A 20,104-nucleotide genomic window follows, 5' to 3' on the forward strand; every position below is an offset into this window, starting at 1 on the left:
CCGCCACCCAGGGTCCTCCGCCACAGTCCATCTGTAAGCACATTCAGCAGCGGGAGCTAAGCTACTTGGTGTGCCGGGGATACTGCTGAATGGGATTGCTCATACTGCTAGGCTGAATGTCACGCAGAGGGAAACTGATCCCAGAAACCCAAGATTTTTCCACATTTTAGCTAATTTAAATAAAAACAACTTGCTAACTAATTGAAGCATGGCACCCCTGAGAAATACGATTATTTTTCATGGCAAAAGTGGCGGCAGAGCGTAGGACGGCACCTTTAAGTAGTAAACCAGCAGCTCATTCAGAGCAGGGTCAGCGTTCAGGTTGACAAGGAAACACTTGTCGTCCCCGACTTTGATTCCCGAGGACTGGAGGGAGATCCCGAGGCTCTCAAGCTGCTTCTGTCGCTCCTGTAAGTGTGAGGGAAAGGCAAGGCCTAGTGTCATATTAAATAACTCTGTGATCCCGATATGGTCTCTTAGGATATATTCTAGATTGTTGCACTTTTCTCTTTCTAGACTCTATAATGTTATTTTATTAATTATAACCTCTTTTTATTTTTGAAAAACGAAGTCCTCACAAATAGCAACCAAGTACTTATACTTTTGAGTTTGAAATTTTCATTCTTGAAAATAACTAATTTCTATTTAAATAGAACTCATCTTTCTCACTGGATTCTGCATATGTGAAAAGGGATGGTTTGTTCAACTGTGACCTTTCTCAAAAGCCACGTGTTCAGCATGCTCTCCAGCTGCACAGCCCCAGTGACCCCTCCCGACAGAGCCCTGGCCCCAGTCCGCCCTTCGATCCTGCTCTCCACCCTCCCGTCCTGCCCTGTCCTGCCCTGTCCTGCCCTGCTACTCGCAGAGTTGCCCTGCAGGCAGGAGCAGGTATGGGACAGCCTCCAGGCCCTGGAGGGTTGGGGATGCATCCCCTGGCTTAGGGGTTCCCCACCTGTGCCTTCTTCCTGGAGCACACTGGTTCTCAAACGTGGTAACTACTCATTTGACCATTTGTCTCTGAGGGCTCGGGCCCTCTCTGCCCACTGTCTCAGCACAGGTGCCTAAAATGTGCCTTTGTGAATTTACCCAATTGCAATTTGTACAGGCATTCAAGCACTACTTTCATAAGAATATGAACCCTTCTATATACCTAAAAACAAAAAAAAAAGGCATTTTTTCCCTTGCAAATATTAAACTCATTAGGTGATAAGACCGTGTATGAAAAATTAAGCAAGTATTGCACCATTAAAGGGCCAAAAGGTTTGGGACAGTCTCCAGAGAAATTCACAGTCTGGGGCGTGCTCTGGGGTGGCCATGCTAGAGCGGGGAGCAAGGACCTGAGCGATCTCCTCGGTTTTCCGTAACTTCTCCTCCCAGGTCACAGTCATCTCCTGGATCAGCTTCTCTGATTCTTCCAGCCGGTCTTTGAGCTCCGGAGATTTCATTGCCTGCAAGCGAAATGTTCACTTCGTGAGATGTCCGTACGCAGCCCTGAGAAAGTCAGCTAGATCCAGAGGGACCGCATGCGAAGGGACGCCCCTCGGCTCTGATGGGCCCAAGACTTGACAGTGACATCCGCATCTGCCCAGACTAAACTTGCTCACACCGCGAACTGGGCGCTGCTATTACACCAGGAAGAGAAACAACATTTCAAAGAAGCCTGGTGAACTTAAAATTACTCCTGTAAAAACGGGCAAAACTCAAGAGGCAAAAATACAATCAAGATAAATGCCTTAACCATGTGTTGGAGGAATTTACTACCAGAAAAACCCACCAGGAAACAGGTTACACGAAAGAAGAGGGCGTCAGTCCCAGCCCCACAAAGGTGACCCCCTGGGGCTGGGGACCTTGGGGACAGATGCTGATCAAAGAAGGGATCTGAACCCACAACTTTATTCTACTCCTGACAAAGGGACAACGCTGGGCTGTAGGTTAGACTGGGGCGGGAGTCCAAACTCAGTAACGGAACACGCATATCCCATGGAAAACAACGCCACCAAGGAAGGGTCCTTCTGCTAGGAGGTGCTGTTTTCTACAAACAGAATTAGCCCACGGCATGGAAAAAGTAGATGATGGTGTTCAAGGCCGCGTTGCGATTTCCACTCTGACTTCAACCATGAACAAAGGATACAATAAAAATCCCATTATCTCCACTCACTCTGCACCATCCTCTGCACTAAAACTGAACTGCACACATTGTGCCTCCAGCCTCTCTCTGTCCCCCCTTTTCTATTTCACCTCTTCTCCATCGTCTGCGGCCCAGACCGTGACACCTCGAGTCCCACTCTCCTCTCTCCCACTCAGTCCTTGAACACCTGTCAGAAGTCGCTACACTTCAACTCCCACCACCAGCCTTCCTTTTATTTATTGCTCGAATCTCGCTTCCCTCGGGAAATGCAAACATTCTCAGAGGCGTCCTCGTCACAGGCCAGGGGCAGCACCCCAGCGGGGCCCTGGAGGTCCCCGGCACCCAGCGCCGCTCAGCCAGCCGCACCTCAGCTTTGGTCAGCTGCTCCCGGAGCTTCTCCACCTCCTCCCGCAGATCCCGGATGATGCGGGCATTGGGGTCCTCATTCACCACCGCGTGGTTCACGATGTTTTTGGCGCGGTCGGCGTAGCGCAGGGTTGAGAGGGTCTCGTCGTAGTTGTCCGCTGCCGGGCTCACGGTCGCCACCATGGCTGTCTTGCTGTTGCCCCCGAGACTGTCCTGGGGGGGAGAGCGAGTGGCATTTAAAGTGGGCCAAGGAAGCAAGAGAGAACGCTCAGGTCACAGAGCGAGTGACCCCCAGGTGCTTCAGGACCCGGCCGGGCTAAGACCCGGCACCCAGACCCCAGCCTCTGCCGCTTCTCCTCTTCCTGTCTAGCTCCTTTTTTACAAAAGGCAGCTTTGGTGGTTGAGAAAAGACGTGTGAAGTCTACGTTTATTTTGGCTTAGTAACTACTAACTCCAAGTCAATGTGCTGTTGGCAGACGGATGCCCCATGTCCACCGGCTGCTCAGAACACGGAGGACGGCCTCGCGGATGCCCACAGACCTTCCGAGGGGGGCTGAGCGGTCACCATGCTACCAGGGGTCATTGACCTCCTCCACTACCGTGTCCTTAGAGCCACAGTCACGCCCAAAGAAGGCTCCAAAGTGCTGCTCGCAGGAACACTCAGGCACCTTGTGGGTTTTTAGACACGAAGCACAACCCCAGTTTAAAGAGAAAAGACGCCTGCAGGTGCTTCACCTTGTTTGCTCTGGCAGCACCTCAAAAACCATGGAAACAGCCGCAGTGCTCCCCAGCCTGCTGCTATGGTCACACGGGGGCACTGCCAGAGCCCCTCAGCACCATGGAAGACCCAGGACACAGCCAGCTGGCCTGGCCGCTGGCTTCCACCAGGGTCACAAAACTGCTCCATGCAGCTGAGAACTATAAGACCTGACCCGGGATGTCAAGCCCAGTGGGGGGTGGGTTTCCCCACACATAGGCCGGCTCTGCCACCCACTAGGGAGGGTGCCAAAGGACCCCAGGGGTCCAACCTCCTGGCGCTCGTGCTCCTGCATCAACCTCTACCCCGCCCCCCAGCGCCCCACCCCCCGCCCCGAAGGAGAGACAGAATACAGCGGAAGGACGGTCCCAGGTGTACTCCCCTCTGGGAGAAACCACTGCTCTGGGGAGTGTCCTGTGAGGACAACAGTCTCCTGTGGGGTGTCTGCAGCACACCTGGTGAAGCCAACAGCCACTCAAGTGAGCCGCTCCGTCCCCAGCCTCGCCTCAGGACGATGGAGCGCGAAGCAACAATCACAGGTGACACGCGCGACCAGCCGGTCACTGAGCTCCACCATACCCCGAGTCCTGACCCTCAGGGACGGAGAGATACTGGATGTTGTTATTTGCAGCAGCTGAGTGTGGGGTAATCAGACACACGGCAGCCGACAGCTACACAGGCTGAGGAGACTACCCGAAGGAACAGACTCACAGCCCAGGCCTCCAGGCAGGGCGCACGCAGGCAGGCAGGAAGGGGACTCTGTGAGCTCGCGGGAGCCCGCTCTACCTTCCGGGCACATCCGCTGATGGATGATTCTTACTGCTGAATATATTAAGTCCTCCCAATGGTGATCTCTCTCAACCTTGTTGGAGCAACATGTGATTCACTCTTTGAACCAAAGCTTTACTTCGTTATTACTTAATTTTCCCCATTTAATGGAGGAAAAAACAGAAGTTGATCTGAGAAAGGAACTTAAATATTAAGTACTCTTCCCGGAACCCCAAAAGCAGTAAGTGAACACTATTCCTGCCTTGAGTGCAAGGTGATCCCGCCCGCCCTCCCGGTACTCAGAAGAACGCACTTCACTTGGCAACACAGAATTCAGACCTGAGGAGCAAAGACGTGACCCGCAACTTTCCAGATTGTTTTGTCCCAGTGCTGGAAACAAAATAATTCTCTAAATACTGCTAAAAGTTCAAAATAATCACAGACAATATGTCCATCCATCACTGCAATTTGGTTTACCACAGAATACACTGCTAAGATAATTATATCTTTGAAGGAAATACTCTTTACTGCACGGAACGGAAGGAAACACAAGCAATCTGGGCCTCGGGAAGCAGAAGCCACTGCCACCATTCCTGGGTGATGGCTCGCTCGACTCCTCACGTCCAGGCACGAGCTCACATCACGGCGCCCCACGGTGGCCGCATCCACAGATGGGATGGCCAGCCCCGGGCAAGGCCGTGACGTCCAGATGCCGCAGAGGAAGGTCACAGGGAGCAGATCTCAGGTGCCAGTCGGCTCCCGGCAGCACGAGGTAGAGGCTACCCTTTCCAGAACTACTGCTTTCTGCTAACCCCCACAAACGGCAAATGCTTGCCGGTAAAAGGGGTTTGTAAGAATAATCAGCAGAAAAGCACATGCATTGTGCTTCAGCTGATGGGAGAAAAGGAAACCTGGCAAACAAATCCTTGATGTGTTAAAAGTCCTTGTGCAGGAGCAACAATGTCCTTATATGCAAAAGTGGCCTCGTGCCATCCGCAAAGAGGAAACAGTGACAAAAGAACCGGCATTTGTTCCAGGAGAAAGTATAAAGCCTCTTGTTTACTCTTTAATTGTTTAATTAGGCAAATCAAATGAGCTTTGTTTCAAATGCAGCCACTGCAAATGAAATGAACATAGGAAAGAAATTTAATTTTGGAAGTCCTAATTTTTTCAAGCTGAAAGACCTCTTTGAAGTCATCTAATGAAATTATTTCATTTTAGAGGAGAAATGGAGACCCAGGAAGATTGATAGACTTACCAAGGGTCATAAAGCTAATTTGGAGCAGAGCTAAAACCATTCCTTCATTCAACTTTTCTGGAGTTTACCATCTAGGGGGCCACACGAGTGGGCAACACTCCGTGGTCAGAAGAACTAGGATAAATACAACAGGGTCTGGGGAAACACAGACAGCCCAGTCTTGAAAGGTTCGCTTAAGGAAGACTACCGGTGAAAGTGTCCGTCCTGAGGACGAGAAGCCTCGGCCAGGCACAGGGGAGGGAGGTGGGTGCAAACAGAGGAGGGGGCACGTTCACAAGGCGATAGCTCGCTCACCACCAGGATAGCCTGGTTACTAGCAAGGGGCAAAACGATGGACGGTGAGAAGGACAGTGTTGTCGGGGTACTGAGAACCTCGTTAGCTACAAGCCCCGAGAGACCTTGTGCGATGCGGCACTGAAAGTGTAGCAGGGTATATTAATTTTAACAGGTGTCACCAACCTAACTGGAAGGAGTGGAACAGACTAAGCAGGTGCTAGGAGATGTTTCAGTCCTCTGGACAAGAGGTGGGGCAGGAAGGACGGGGAAAGTGGGAAGATTCCAAAGAGACTCATCGCGGGACACTCACCGCCAGAAGGACCTGACGTGCAGACACCCACTGACAGGGCAGCACAGGAGGTGACTGCCCCTACTGACCGCTTCCCAAATGAGCATGCGCAACCCTCCCAGGGAGCGGCCCTCACATCTGCCCCCCACCAAATCCCCCCACGTGTGGTAAACATCAAAAGCACAACAACATAGTTATAATGCAAATACAGTGCAATATTAAACTGTAAAAAGAAATTGCAAATCTTGTAAAGGATGAGCAATTTTATGAGTTCACTGCAAGTTATGTTGGAAGATACTAGAACCATACCACATCCAAGGAGGCTTAGGGAGAGCTAGACTAAGAATTAAAGAAGGAAAAAGCCACCAGGACCTAAAAGTCACCTCAAAGAAGAATACTCCATCCCAGTGGATTCCCAGAGGCCTTGGGGAAAACTAATTACAACCCCCAATAGCATGCTTTGCAAAAATGCTCCTACTTAGGGGCCTCCCTGGTGGCGCAAGGGTTAAGACGCAACCTATGAAGCTGTCCGCAGCCACTGCAGCACGAGTTCAATTCCCGGCCAGCCAGGGAGCAACCCACATGGCGCAGCAGACCTCCCCTGACTCACCCGCTGCTCCCCTCAGCAGTGTGCTTCAGTCAATCTGCCTGTTCTGTTCCCCGCTCTGTCTCTGCTGACTCCTCTCACCCCCCAGCACCTCTGGCCTGTACCCCAGCTCTTATATGCATAAATAAACAAATCTTTAAAAAAACGTTCCTACTTATAATGTTGCTGCAAAAGTCAAACACAGTAAAGAAAGTCATAGAGTTTTCAAGATAAAACAATGACAAAAATCAAGCGAACTTTTCATTCTTGTAACCCAAGAATTTACACATAGAAATTGCAAATGTAATCTAATTTTTCTAAACAGAAGAAAAAGCAAGCTTTTAAGAAAAGTGCTTAATTTTGCGCTTTAAGTTCAAGTCTTTGCAACACTCTCTACCAAAGCTTAGTAGAAGTCTGGAGCTTCTATGTCTAATGAAAAGGAACCTAGGAAAAGAGCCCAGCACAAGCAAAAGAACGCAGCAGAGGGAGCCCTGGAGCCCAGTTCGGCTTCGGACAGTGACTAGTTCTGTTTCGGTGGCCACATCTGTAAAATGGAACCAACTCCCTCTGTCTGAAGGAGCAAGTGCGATCAGGCGGTCAAGCATGCTGCGTGGTACCCGAGATTCCTAGACAAGTTCTCCTGCTTCCTGCCCATCCAATGGCCAACCCAGGGTCCTCAGGCCCTTTCCACATGCCAATCAATGTAATGTCAATTGGCTTCCTATTGCTGATTTAAAAGGACTGAAGCAGAAACAAAAGGACGAAAAATTCTGTTTTTTAAATCGGGTGCATCCAGGGAATAATCATGAAGGATCAGGCAGTGTTTCTGAAGGAACTTGGAGGAACAGGATCTTAGCAAGATTTCTGGAAAATTAAACAAACGGGATTCCAAGGTTAACTATTGCCAAATAGTGGCAATGATTTCCTTGGTCATGAAAGGTTTTGTAACACTCCTTTAGTTCGAGAGTTATTGACAAGTGGTTTTTAATCATCCATTTTGTTTGTTTCCCCTTCGGTTTTTAAATTTCCAGTTTTATTGCATGTTGGCCAAAGGAAATAGACTGTCTGCTTTTTCCCCCGCGGCGCCCTTCTCTTCACAGAGCAGGGCAGGACGGCACACAATGCTCAGCAAGTAAAGCGGAACCGGTGACCCTGGGGGAGGGCCGAAAGCAGGCGGAAGGCCCTCCTCCCCGACAGACATGGATGAAGACGAAAGTTGTGTCCTTTCCTAAGCTTCTTGGGGGCCTGTGCTCAGCCCACTGTTACATTCTGCACCCCCATAGCCATGAGTCACAGGAATTCAATACATTCCTGACCACTGAGGAAAGAAGCCACCCTGAGACTAAAACCAAGACCCATAAAATTGTTTCCCCATTTAAAATAAAGAGAGAGAAAGAACGGGACAAGGGCAGCATTTTGTTCCAGGCTGGCAGCTCCGTGAGGACTCCAGCTGTCACCAGATTTTATACCCCTGCACCCCCGGCCCCCCGCCAGCGCCCCCCCAAAACCTGCCCCACTCCTTGCCACTGTCTGCCCAGTGCATGTCTGTCTCCCTCCCTCACTGGACTCAGCGGCTGGGGGGCAGGGAGGCCCCCAACCTCCTTCCCTTCTCCTCACAGCCCTTCCTGTGACTTGCTTCCTCGTTTCCGTTTCTCTCCTTCACAATCAGTGAGTTAACCGACAAATGAGTGCGCGCGCCACTCTGCAAGCTGAACTACACCTTTAAGAAGCTGAAAGCAAAGGAGAATGGCGGTGGGTGGTTCTGCCGCTAAACAGAAAACCAAAGTCCAAAATGTCAGTCTAACAAAAGAAGCCTGTGAGGGATGGAGACAGAGCGTCCATCGGAGTGTGGAGGACAGTGGACAGTCCTCTTCCTGGACCTGCTCAGCTGTCAGGGGGCACCAGGTCCCTTCTCCAGCCCCCAAATCTCAGAGGCAACTGTGGGGGTCACTGTGCCCCAAGTCCCACTGCTTGCAGGACCGGGTGACTCAGGAAGGGACCTGTGCTTAAGCCATTAAAACTAGGACTCCATGTCCGACCCTCAGGACCTAACCAACGCTGGAGGCAGGGGTGACAGTTTTCCCTTTATTTTTCCTTTTCACCAGCCCCGGGGGTGCGCCAAGAAGAGGGAGAACAACTTACTTTGAGCAGCCAAGTGAGAACCGAGTCCCGATAAGGAACAAACTTGTTCTTGTTTTTGCCGGCACTCTGATCTGCCAGGGCCGAGATGACCAGCCCCAGGGTGGTGAGGGACCTGCAGGTGCAAGGAGCGCAGAGGTCACGGAAGGTGAGGTCTCGGATGGCACGTCTCAGCACAGAGGGGACTCAAGATGCCCTGAGACCCCCGCGGCCTGCTTTCTCGCTCACTGGGAGGCCCATTGGCTCTGAAAGCCGACACCCTCCACCGCCACCACCACCAATATGCTTTCAGCAAGTGAAAACCTTGCCAGAGTAGACCATTTTGCCAGCGTGATGATTCTAGTTGCTGCTATTGAAATCCCATGCTTAGCTCGGCATTTTTCCACTTTTGTAAGCAAAAATGTGAGCTGTGATCTGTGAAGGTAACAGCACAGACTTCACGTGTGTTCAAGAGTGAGAGGAGGAGGCACAGCTCAGGGAGCTGACGCACAGCATGAGGCCGGCCTGCGGGGTGCCCGCCTGCCCCACAGGCGCACATGGGGACGGTCGTCACCTTGGTGGGTGGCTGGGTGGTGGCTGACCAGCTGCTGCCTCGCTGCATCCTGGGAGCCACGGGACAGCAAAGATTCCCACCCACATGTTCTAGCCTCGGGCAGAACATGGAACCCCGATAGGGGGTTCTCCCTTTTCAGAAAAGGGGATCCCTGGTGGTTTGATGAGATGGTGACACGCTGGTCAAGGTCAACTGCTGGACTCTGAGACCCACCCTCTTCCTCCCTCCCTGGGACCGTGCATTCCTGGCAGGTGACAGTGTCACAGGGAGCGGCCAGCAGTGACCGGAGATGCCCGGGGTTGGCACAACTGGGGTGGGGGCGAGAGGGGGCAGGCACTACCGCCATCTGGTGGGCGGAGCAGGGTGACCAGGATGAAGCCCTCACAAAGCATGTCTCAGCCCCTTGCCCCGGGGCCGTTCCTGAGAAGCCTGTGACTTGACCGAGGCTGCTGTGCTCCTGGGGAGCCTCAGACATGGTGCCCAAACCTGGCACAGCTTTCTGTAGAGATTCTAGCTGTTCATGCATTATCACTTTAACTGTTCAGAATCTCAGTGACCATGGAAGGCACTGGCAAGCAGTAAGCAGGCTCCGGGGTACTGACTTGTTGATGTTGCTTCCCTCCTTCAGTCTGTCTCCAGCGGCTCCGGTTTTCGTGGCCCGCTCGCTGCCGGCTAAGTCGACCAGGCTGAGTTTGCCCACCTTCTCTCCAGAGGTCTAGAAAGGGAATCAGTGGATCAGAACAAACCATTGAAGCAAACAGAAATGATGCCATCGCTACCAAATGAGCTTATTACCAAAACCCTCTACTGAAGAGTTATTAACGTAACAATTTATTGCTATCTCAAAATTACCTTGTGCAGCAAAGTATAAAAAAAAACTGTGTAACTCGTAGTAGACAAAATTATACAGAGTAAGGTTATCTCGGGAAAACACGTGACCCCCAGAAGGAGCACTATCATGGGGCAGTGCTCACAAGCACCTCTAAGACAGAAACTTCAAAGTGCTTTGAAGCGATGCTTAAAATTTCATGACTTTTTACCAATAATCCTGGAGGAAAACATTTATAATTTTTACTGATACAAAAAAGTGAATCTGGCTTTTATACAACAAAAGGACCCCACAGAAACGTGAGGCTTGCTATAACTTCTCTCACTCTCCATGCACAATGGCCCCTTGTTTCGTAATTTCAGGTATTAAATTAACACACTGTTCTACTCCAGATGGTGCCTGAATATCTCCACGCACCTGCATACACACTAACGGGCCTTTTTGAGAAACGTCCCATTATCAATTGCACCTTACAGACACTTTACACTCAGCACCAACGCAGGAAACGAGGGCAGACAACACCATCTGCAGCCGGTCATTTCTTAAAATTTTCTGTTAAAATATACATTTTGCTTTATTTCCATAAATAACTGTTGCTAACAAAAGGATATTCAGCTTCTCAAATCCAAAGTCCTCTGGGTGGAAAAAAAAATCTCTTCGGTATGTTTTTTGTTTTATGCTGAAAAGGAAATAGGAAACAAAGGACTTTCTGTTGTTCCACTAAACTTGTGATGGTAAAAGAAAAATATGCTTTCAGCAAGTGAAAACCTTGCCAGAGCAGACCATTTTGCCAGCATGATGATTCTAGTTGCTGCTGTTTGAAACCGCGTGGCCGGGAGGTGGGCATAAGGAAACCTGCCCAAAGCCACAAACGGCAGGGGGGGCACATGCTTCCCGCCTCTGCAGTGCTCCAGGGCTCACCCACCTCCAGTGCGGCTGGCGCGCCCTAAGCTTCAAAACCAAATATTCAAAATATTTTCCCATAGACGTAGCCATTTCACACTACGGTGTCCCCAGGTAACATCTCTCCACGGAAGGGGCCCAGGCCACCAGCCTGAGTGATCTCCCTTTGGCTGGGGAGGCTGGGGCGAGAAAGCACCCTCCTCGATGCCCCTGCAGGCGGGTGCGGCTGTGTGACTCAGCTTCTGTCAATCAGATCTCTTGTTTGGATGTGGAGGCAGAAGTAAAGGGCCCCAACCCCCTTTTTTGGCTCTTTCAGAGGGCAGGCAGGTGGCTGGGAAGAAGAGGGCTTCTACCAGACTGTCCCAGGGTCCATGCGCCAGCCCCAGTGATCTGCTGCCTGGGACCCGGCCTGGAATCATGGGGGCCGAAGCCCTGGGGGGGGTGCAGCAAAGGGGGCCTCAATCCTGGGGGGATCCTTACATGGGGGTGCAGAGGTAGCAGCATCCCTGGTGGATGAGACACCCCGGGAGTTACTCCCAGGGCTTCAGTTAGGAGCCCACTGCTCCTCAGGTGTTCCGACAACCATGGGATCACCCATCTCCCCAGAGCAGCCTCAATTTCTCGTCGAGTCCTGGGGGGCACCCTTCAAGTCATCAGACATCTTAAGGGAGTAAGAAAAACCACGACCCATGTCAGACATTTGAAGGAAAAGGAAAAGAACACCTACCCCTGACTGCACGTCGCACAGAGTGTGCGTGAGGGTGATCTTGAAGACAGCGTGGGACCGGCTGCTCTCCTCATTCATGTTGGTGGCAGCCACGGTGCGAGACTTGTTGCCCTCGGACATCAGAGACTCAATGTCCTGCGGGGAAACGACAGAGACATGCATGACCAGGCGAGGTTCACGACTGGCCCACATTTGGAGTTCACGCAGCGTCTCTGCCACAGCAAGGCCCCAAGCACAACGGCAAACACGGCCGCCGGAAACAAATCGAATTACTTTCTGCAAGTGCAGAATAGAGGGGGCCCTGTGACCAAGGGTCAGGGCAGTGTGGAAGCCCACGGAGCCCCCTAGAATAGACACAGAGGCCGTGGCCAACCCTCACCCAACCTAGAAATTTGAAAAAAAAAAAAAAAAAAAAAAATAGCAACAGTCGGGTCAAGTTAGATTACACAGACAGAGCATTTGTAAGCTTCCCGTAGACACAGCGCTGGCACCAGCTGGGAGGGTCCTGCGGGCTTGTCCTTAGGGGTGAGAACTTGGGAGCCAGACCCCAGCCAGGCCCACAGGCCTCACGGCCAGCACCGCAGAACAGGACAGCAGGGCGCAGCAGAGCGGTCTAGGGATCTCCATGTTGTTAAATGCTGTAAACTTTGAAACAGTTCCTGAGCCACAAGAATTTTAGTTTCAATAAAAAAGGCAAAAAAAAGTTGCCATTTGTGATAACGTCTAACTGGAGGGGGCAACGCTAAGAGAAATAAGTCTGCAGGAGACAAACAGGGGGGATGTCACTCACACATGGGATACAAGGAAACAAAGCAAAAACACAGACAAGACTTAGTCAGAACCAGCCTTGGGTTCTGATTCAGAGCCGGGGCCGCCAGAGGCTGGTGTGGGGCTCTGGCTGGGTGTGCTGTGGCTACAGGAACCTTGGTAGTGGGAACCCGCACCCCTAATGCAGATCGTATTGTAAGCCGTTACCTCAACAAAGTGACTCAAATTTTAAACCTGTATATACTTTTCTGAAAGAATTTCATTTCATAGATGACAGCAAGGAGCTAGGACGTCTCGTACAGGATAGTAATGAGGAGCAAAACAGACAGCGTGTAAAAGCGTCCACTGTTGCTCCCCTCATCTTGCCAGTGAAGGGGCCCATCTTTCCAGAACATGTGTGGCCACGCTAAGGGATACATGTCCCAGAGGCCCTTGCAGCTCAACCTGGCCACATGACCACATTATGCTGGATGAGAGTTGAAGGACAGCACAGGTCCATCTGGGAATCCCTTTAAGGCCTGCTGAGACCCATCCTGGACCACGAGAATAGGGCGTCTCCACGCTGGCTCCACGGGGAGTACCACAAGGCTCCTCCATCCCAGCAGCATTTCTGGAGCCGCCCCCCCACCCCCGCCACCCCAGTCTCCAGCATCTCCCTTCTGTCTTTCACAATAGCAGCCTTATTTAAATCACTATTTACGCTTCCACATATTCATTGGCCCCTCAAATAGATACTGAAAGCACCTATATATGCCATGTACATTTTAAGATATTGAGAATATATAATGGACAAAACAGATAATAATTCATATTCCAAAGAAGTTAAATTCTGCAATATCCTCTCAGTTACAAGCAGTCAAACATAATCCCGATACACATCTAGGAAAAACTCTGAAAATCCTAAGCTTCTATTTTGCTATATGTACATGAAAAAGAATAATGCTGATGGAAAAATTCCACACCATAAATAAAAAGCCTCAAGGTAAAAATGTTAACTGCAAAAAAAGAGAGGTATAACTAGCACCAGAATGGAAAAACAACAACTAACGGTAAAATGGAAGATTTTCTAGATCCATTCCAAATCCATTTTAGACCCATTGAGTGACAATCCAGAGGTTGACACTAAGAATTTTATCCTAGGACCCGACATTTACTCATTGGTTTCTAATCTCATGAATAATCTCTATATTGAGACTTTTCATTTTTAAATAAGCAATATATCTTTTTATACTTTCCAATGTCCTCTGAGCTCTTGATAAAATATGCTCTCTCCCAAGATGCAAGAATAAGTCCTCAAGTGATCATTGTTAAAATAACAACACTGAACATTTATGGACGTCTTCTAAAATCTTCAAAAACTTTTCACACACATTACCTCACCTCCTCCAGGAAGCCTTCCTGGACACCAGCCTCCCCAGACACCTCCACATCCACTTAAGATAGGTATCCTTCTCAAATCTCTGAGCCCTGAAGCATCTTGAGGGGATGGACCTTCATGTGCAACTGCACAGTATGTGCACATGGTAGGTGAATGAGAGGTACTTGATAAATGAACACTGACCAAATGACAGAACTGATTAATGAACAAACGAACATACCTCTTCAGACAGCCTTTTATCAACTTAGGACAGAGAGGTTTGGTGAGGCAAATGATCCAGAGCCATACAGGAACTGTACTGTGACTCTATCAACAATCTGACTTGTAATTCTGTGTACAATACACCAGCATCTCACCCCACCAGCCCCGTTTTCCCAACACACAAGCCTGATGGACTCAAACAAAGCAGAACTGTGACGCTTGAAAATGAAGACAACTAAAATCTAAAGGTCAGTGAGCTTTTCTCAAATTAGCAACAGGCTTCGAATTCCAACCACTGAACTCATATTTTATTTCATCAAATCAACATAATCATCAGCAACTTTGTGATCTTATGTACCACTGGAAGGAAAGAGAAAGCTGTCATTTATAATTTAAGAGGCAATTCTAGGCAGTTTACAATCTCAGAGATGATAACGTATGAGAACTGTGTCTCCTCCCAGATGAAGAGGTGCCTGCCGGTATGCACTCCCCTCGAAATCAAAGTGTCTCACAGTCATAGGGAGCTTGAAAGGAAAAGATTTTTATAAGAAGTTATTTATTAAGGGATGTTACTGTTTTTTTTTTTTAATTTCAAAAAAATCATCATTGCCAATTATGCCTAAGCACTCTGCACGCTAAGTGGCAGCTCACGCCAAGCCGCTGTTACCTTGTAGCTCCTGACTGCCAGCTTGGAAAGGCCGTCCACGTAGGGTCCCAGCACGCTGTGCTCTCTGACTTTCAGCGTTTGGCGGCTTCTGCTTGTTTAAAACAAAAAAAAATAACTTTTAAATGACAAAGTGTCTTTCACAGGACTCCACTGTGCCCCCTGAAAACATATCCCAGCTTCAATAGAGACCCCGAATCAATCGACAGCTGACTTGATCCCAGAAGAACTGAAACTGAGCTCCAGACTCTTGACTGGCGAGGCTGGAAAGGGTAGGTTGTGGGTGACTGTTCACCTCCGCAGAGAATGCAGAGTCACCCGGACACAAACAATCTCCTTGTCAGACCACAGAATGTGGCGCAAAGAGCAGAACTCAGTGAAAGTTAAGCGCTGAGAAAGAGAAACGGCAGGCGGACCTCAGCCGTACACACACACAAAGAAAAGGGAGCCCTGAGCCTGATGATGACTGAGAAACAACTGTGCTTATCCCGGCTGCCTGGCGGCTTTCTCCCTAGACAAAGACTCACGTTCCTGAGCACACGATGGGCTAAGGCGGGAACACACACGGTCATCTCGGTCAGTGTCGGAAAACCTGGACTCAGGAAAATCAACTGCTCGTTCACGTTTAAAAAAATAAATCTCTGAGAGACCAGGAACCGATAAACCCAGCAAAGAGCTTCTGCTAGATCCTAGAGCACATGGGAGACTCATCCCAAAACCCAGAGCACACAGCACATGGGAGACTCACCCCCAAAATAGTGAGAAAACTTGGTGATGACTATATGGTGAGTTCTATCTCAAAAAAAAAAAAAAAAAAAAAGGCTCTTTAAGAAATAAAGACACTGGGGCCTCCCTGGTGGTGCAGGCGGTTGAGCGCAGCGCTGTGAAGCTGTCCGCAGCCTCTGCAGCGCAGGTTCGATCCCCGCTGGCCCCGGAGCAACCCACATGGCACGCAGACCTCTCCTGTCTCCCCTCTGCTCCCCTCAGCAGTGTAATTCATCAATCTGCCTGTTCTGCTCCCTGCTCTGTCTCTGGTGAATCCTCTCACCCTCCCACACATCTGGCCTGTACCCGGGTTCTTGTATAAATAAAAATAAAAATAAAATACAGACACTACAATAAAGAAAGAGCACTTGTTGACATGAAATAACAAGTGATTCTTGTTTTAAGCAACACCGTTTTCTAATGTGGAATCACAGCTCCCAGGGTCAACCACTGAAAACTTCACTGATAACCTTATACTGCACATGAAGCAGACAGAGAACGAGAACAGACACCTGAGTGCCACGCAGGGCACAGTCCACTGGACCCTCCCCTAGTCTCTCCCTTTTCTCACAGAGAATGTACAGTGGGTCATCCAGCGATTAGAGCAATACAATTACACCCCACTGCCTGGTAGGCGCTGAATTAACAACATCAGCACTTGAATAAAAAAACTAAGTTCTTGAAAAAGAAAAAAAAAACAAAAACTAAGTTCTCTCAAGTTGTCTTTCACTGCGAGGGGTTCACCTTGAGCACTCTCAACCCATCTCCTTTGACCCTTCGGAGACACTGCAAGTGCCTAAGGGAACTTTCCTGGGGTGCCTGCCACCTGCCTGCAGCTGTCACCCCGCCCTGGTGATCTTCCCAACAACCCTGAGCTGTTTTCCCTATCATCGCTGCCTCCATTCAGCTGAGGCCTAGAAAGCGTGAGGAACGTGTTCAACAGCAGGTGGAGGACCTGCGTGCAGAGGCAGGCGGCCCAAAGTGCAAGCCGTCCCCAGCTGGCCCACACGACACACGGGATCCGGAGACCACAAACGGCCCTGTGGCCAAGCCCAGCTGCTCTGCGCCAGCTCGGGGCTCAAAACCCACGGGTGACCTCAGTCAGGAGGTCTGGCTGGGTATCAGAGAGCGCGGGGGTCTTCTCAGAGCAGAGGTGCAAACACAGGGGCAGGAGCCGGGCAAGGCACCCGCTCATGACTTCCCAGCCCACTGCCCCCCGCCGTACTGGACGCTGGGTCCCTCCCCACACGGGGGTTCTCTGACCCCTGCACCAGCAGACTCTCCTGGTCAGCACGGAATTCACCAGATCTCCTGCCCTGTCCTTCCCCTCTGGGCAGTGAGCCCTCCCGCTGAGATCTCACCTCCATGGGAGAGGGCACCTCACAATATAACAGCCTCTCAGCATGGGTCAGGCAGGCCTTTCTCACCGTGAGCTCTCCAGCCCCCACCCCCCAGTCCTAAAGGCGAAAGCCAGGAAGCTACTTGATAGCTAGACAGAGATGAGAACTAGAAGGTCCTCTCCTAGAGCTCCATATAAATCCTTCCCCAGAGCCAACATTAATTCTGTTTTCGTCACAACACTAATACTGACGTCTGTAGCCCACTTACCCTTTGGGATCCAGGAGGTCTCGAACTTTTTCATTATAAATTTCCATATAGGACACTTCTACTTTAAAACTCTGCTCTTCGTTTTCCTCTTTCTGAGTTCGCTCGAAGAGGCCGCTGCAGAGCCTGGGGATCAGCCCGGGCTGGTCAGCCGTGCCCATCATGGTGTACGACTTTCCCGAGCCTGAAAGTGGAGACCAGTGAGCATTTCCCTGGAGAAGTTACTTGTGGGACCCTTTTTCCACGGCTCAGAACAAGTGACCAGCTCTTAACGAAATACCCCCAGTACGGTAACCCCCCAAACACGAAGATGGATGGAGGCAGCAACATGGAGGGTTAAAAGGATGTTTACAAGTGCACAAGCTACCCCACAGGTGTGTCAACAAGCAAACCTCCTTTGAGAAGAAAACAAAGCCCATTTAAACCATCTCCATGTTTTTAAAAAAAATTACCCAAACCCCTCCAAAAGCCCCCCAAAAACACAGCGAGGCCTGGATAGTTTTCTGACACTAAGTGGAAAGGTCCATGTGGTGAGTACAACGGGCAACTCCAACCACTTGTCACATACAAAACACAGAGACGGGGCCTCCCCGGTTGCGCAGTGGTTGAGCGCTGGGCTACGAAGCTGCCCACAGCCTCTGCAGTGCTGGTTCGATCCCCGGCCACCCGTGAGGGTCCCACATGGCGCGCAGACCTCTCCTGCCACGCCCGCTGCTCCCCTCAGCAGTGTACTTCGTCAGTCTGCCTGCTCTGCTCCCTGCTCTGGCTCCGGCAAATTCTCTCACCCTCCCATGCTTCTGACTGTACCCAGTGCTTGTATAAATAAATAAATAAATCTTTAAAAAAAAAAAAACAAACAACAAAATCACAGAGACGCCCTGGAGGCCCCAGGGCGAGCCCGCGTCCTTCAGCCAGTGCGGAGACCAAAAGAGAGTCTCTGGCTACTCTACAATTATTTTCTCCTTTGGACCAGAAATACAAATTCATTAAGGGAAATTTAGAAAATACAAGAAATCAGCAAGCGAAATTTAAATTGCTCATAGTCCGAACTTAAATAGAATTCCTTTTCCCTTTTCTGTAGCAGCAATTTTGTAAACATCCTTTCAACCCTCCACGTTGCTGCCTCCGTCCCTTGCCATGTCATCACACCTAAATCTGCCCCCGCAGGTGAGGTGCTCCATGCCGGCTCCTCTGGCTGTTTTCAAGAGCCAGCTCATGGTGACAGCCCCGGAGGGAGAATCCTTGCTGTCTCCCTTCACCCGGGAGGACACCCAGCCGCCAGCTTAGGTGCTGGAGCAGGGTTGGGCTGGTGGGCTGAGCCAGGCCCCCCGCCACCATGACCCGCCCCACCCCCTGGAAACAACAAAAGCATTTCCCGTGAAGACTGTGTCCAACCTGACAGGCTACAGGACACATGATCCTAAAAGTGACTCTTTCACTTAGAGATTTTCTTTCCTGTTGGCCCCAGAGGTACACAGTGCACCTCATCAATCATGACTAATGAGCTGCCGACAACGGTACTGTTGCTGGTATTTTCTCTGTTATGATCCTTAGCATGAAAGAAAATAAAGGAAAACACCATAGATCACGTACCAGTCTGCCCATAGGCAAAGATACACGCATTGTAGCCGTCAAAAGCATTCTGGAGGATACTCTCCCCAAGGCACTTGAAAACATCATCTTGACCTGAGAGAGAGAGAGAGGAAAAAAGGATATTTTAAGTCAAACTGCATGTGAACAAATTTTTAAAAAGGATGCTCAAAATCATACTTTTTCTCAGCTTACTTATCTCCAAACAAGGCTTTTAATCTCTGTGAGTGATGCCAGTGCTCCTGTCCTTCAGGTATTTGTCGTAAGCGCAGGATAAAAAGGAGCCCAGAGCGCCCAGCAACGCGTGCTGGGATTGATAAATACTGGCAAGGGGCCTCTGCAGTGCAGAGAGCTACCAAACTGGTTTATAAACAGCGGCCATAAACACCCAAATGCACACTGAGATCTAAGTGGGGCCTCCCTGGTGGGCTATGGGTTGAGTCTCAGCACTGTCACCATGACTGCCTGCGTTCAATCCCCAGCCAAGGAGCTGACCCACATGGCACAGCAGACCTCTCCTGTCTCACCTGCTCCCCTCAGCAGTGTATTTCAGTGGATCTGCCTGTTCTGCTCCCCAGTCTGTCTCTGGTGAATCCTCTGGTGAATCCTCTGGTGAATCCCCTGCGTACCTGGCCTATACCCCAGTTCTTCTATACAAAAATAAAAACAAAATCTTTTTTTAAAAAAAGAGATCTAAGTGAACCTGGTTTTCATTGTGTGCGGCTCGGTTACTGCTGTCTTCTTTGGGTACTAACATTCAAAACAATCCCATGTACCAATCGCCTCTCCTGATCCTTAGTGACACCATTAACTACAGGTCCTACAATATGTACCAGCAAGGACAGGGAAGAAAGACCTTGTAAATATCTTCCAGCTTTCTTCCAATCACAGACACAACTAATAGAATCAAATTCTCCTCCACAGGTTAAATCAAATACATCAATAATCAGCGGTGACCTTGAGAAGTCACTCGGCCGACTCTGAGACTTGGCTGCAATATGAAAGAACCATGGGCCGCGAGGGCAGTTGGGATTTGAAGGCCATCGCAGCCCTCCATCGTGCCTCCTTCCAGCGGGTCTGCCAGACTAGGGCACCATCGTCTTTCTTCCCACGCCGGATGCATCCTTAAAGTCATCACCGGCCAGCGAGGCCAAATTAGCCCGAGTTCTGTGCAATACAGCATGACAGCATATAGAGCGGCTGCAAACTACCCGCTGCCATGAGCAGTGAGGAATGAAAGCAATAAAGGCGACCACCGGGCCCTCAGCTTGGGGTGGAAAGCAGCCTGGCAACTTCCTCTCCACTGAGCAGAGAATGAGAGCGAGAGAATGTGATGCTATGCTCTGAATCACGCACAGGCTGTCAACCAATGTCACAGGGATCCCCTCAACAGCACAGGCAGGCTCGGCCTCGCTGCCTTCCACAGGCCAGTGCCTCCCTCCCCCCCACGCCCGCCCCTCCAGACCCCACACTGGGCCACGAGCCCACCCTGGACCCTGAATCTCACCCTATCGTGTCACTCCAAGGACCAAGCACAGTGAGTGTCTAAATCAA

The 20,104-nt window shown here is 50.3% G+C and overlaps 1 protein-coding gene across 2 annotated transcripts in view; it reads right to left on the bottom strand.

Annotated features, from left to right (window-relative positions):
* KIF13B (kinesin family member 13B) overlaps positions 1–20,104 on the bottom strand; it is a 125,616-nt gene that overhangs the window by 57,018 nt on the left and 48,494 nt on the right. Inside the window, exons 5-13 of one of the 2 annotated variants that reach the window (XM_037526538.1) lie at positions 18,554–18,646; positions 16,964–17,144; positions 14,594–14,681; positions 11,580–11,714; positions 9,723–9,835; positions 8,571–8,682; positions 2,495–2,707; positions 1,338–1,448; positions 274–408 (exon numbers count right to left, since the gene is read on the bottom strand). In XM_037526538.1, coding sequence (XP_037382435.1) covers positions 274–408; positions 1,338–1,448; positions 2,495–2,707; positions 8,571–8,682; positions 9,723–9,835; positions 11,580–11,714; positions 14,594–14,681; positions 16,964–17,144; positions 18,554–18,646 — 1,181 coding nt within the window. Of the gene's footprint in view, positions 1–273; positions 409–1,337; positions 1,449–2,494; positions 2,708–8,570; positions 8,683–9,722; positions 9,836–11,579; positions 11,715–14,593; positions 14,685–16,963; positions 17,145–18,553; positions 18,647–20,104 lie in introns of both variants that reach the window. The other variant, XM_037526536.1, reaches the window with a different exon arrangement.

This window comes from Talpa occidentalis, unplaced genomic scaffold, assembly GCF_014898055.3.
Source record: "Talpa occidentalis isolate TD23 unplaced genomic scaffold, MPIMG_talOcc4v2.1 talOcc4.4, whole genome shotgun sequence".
Lineage (NCBI taxonomy): Eukaryota > Metazoa > Chordata > Mammalia > Eulipotyphla > Talpidae > Talpa > Talpa occidentalis.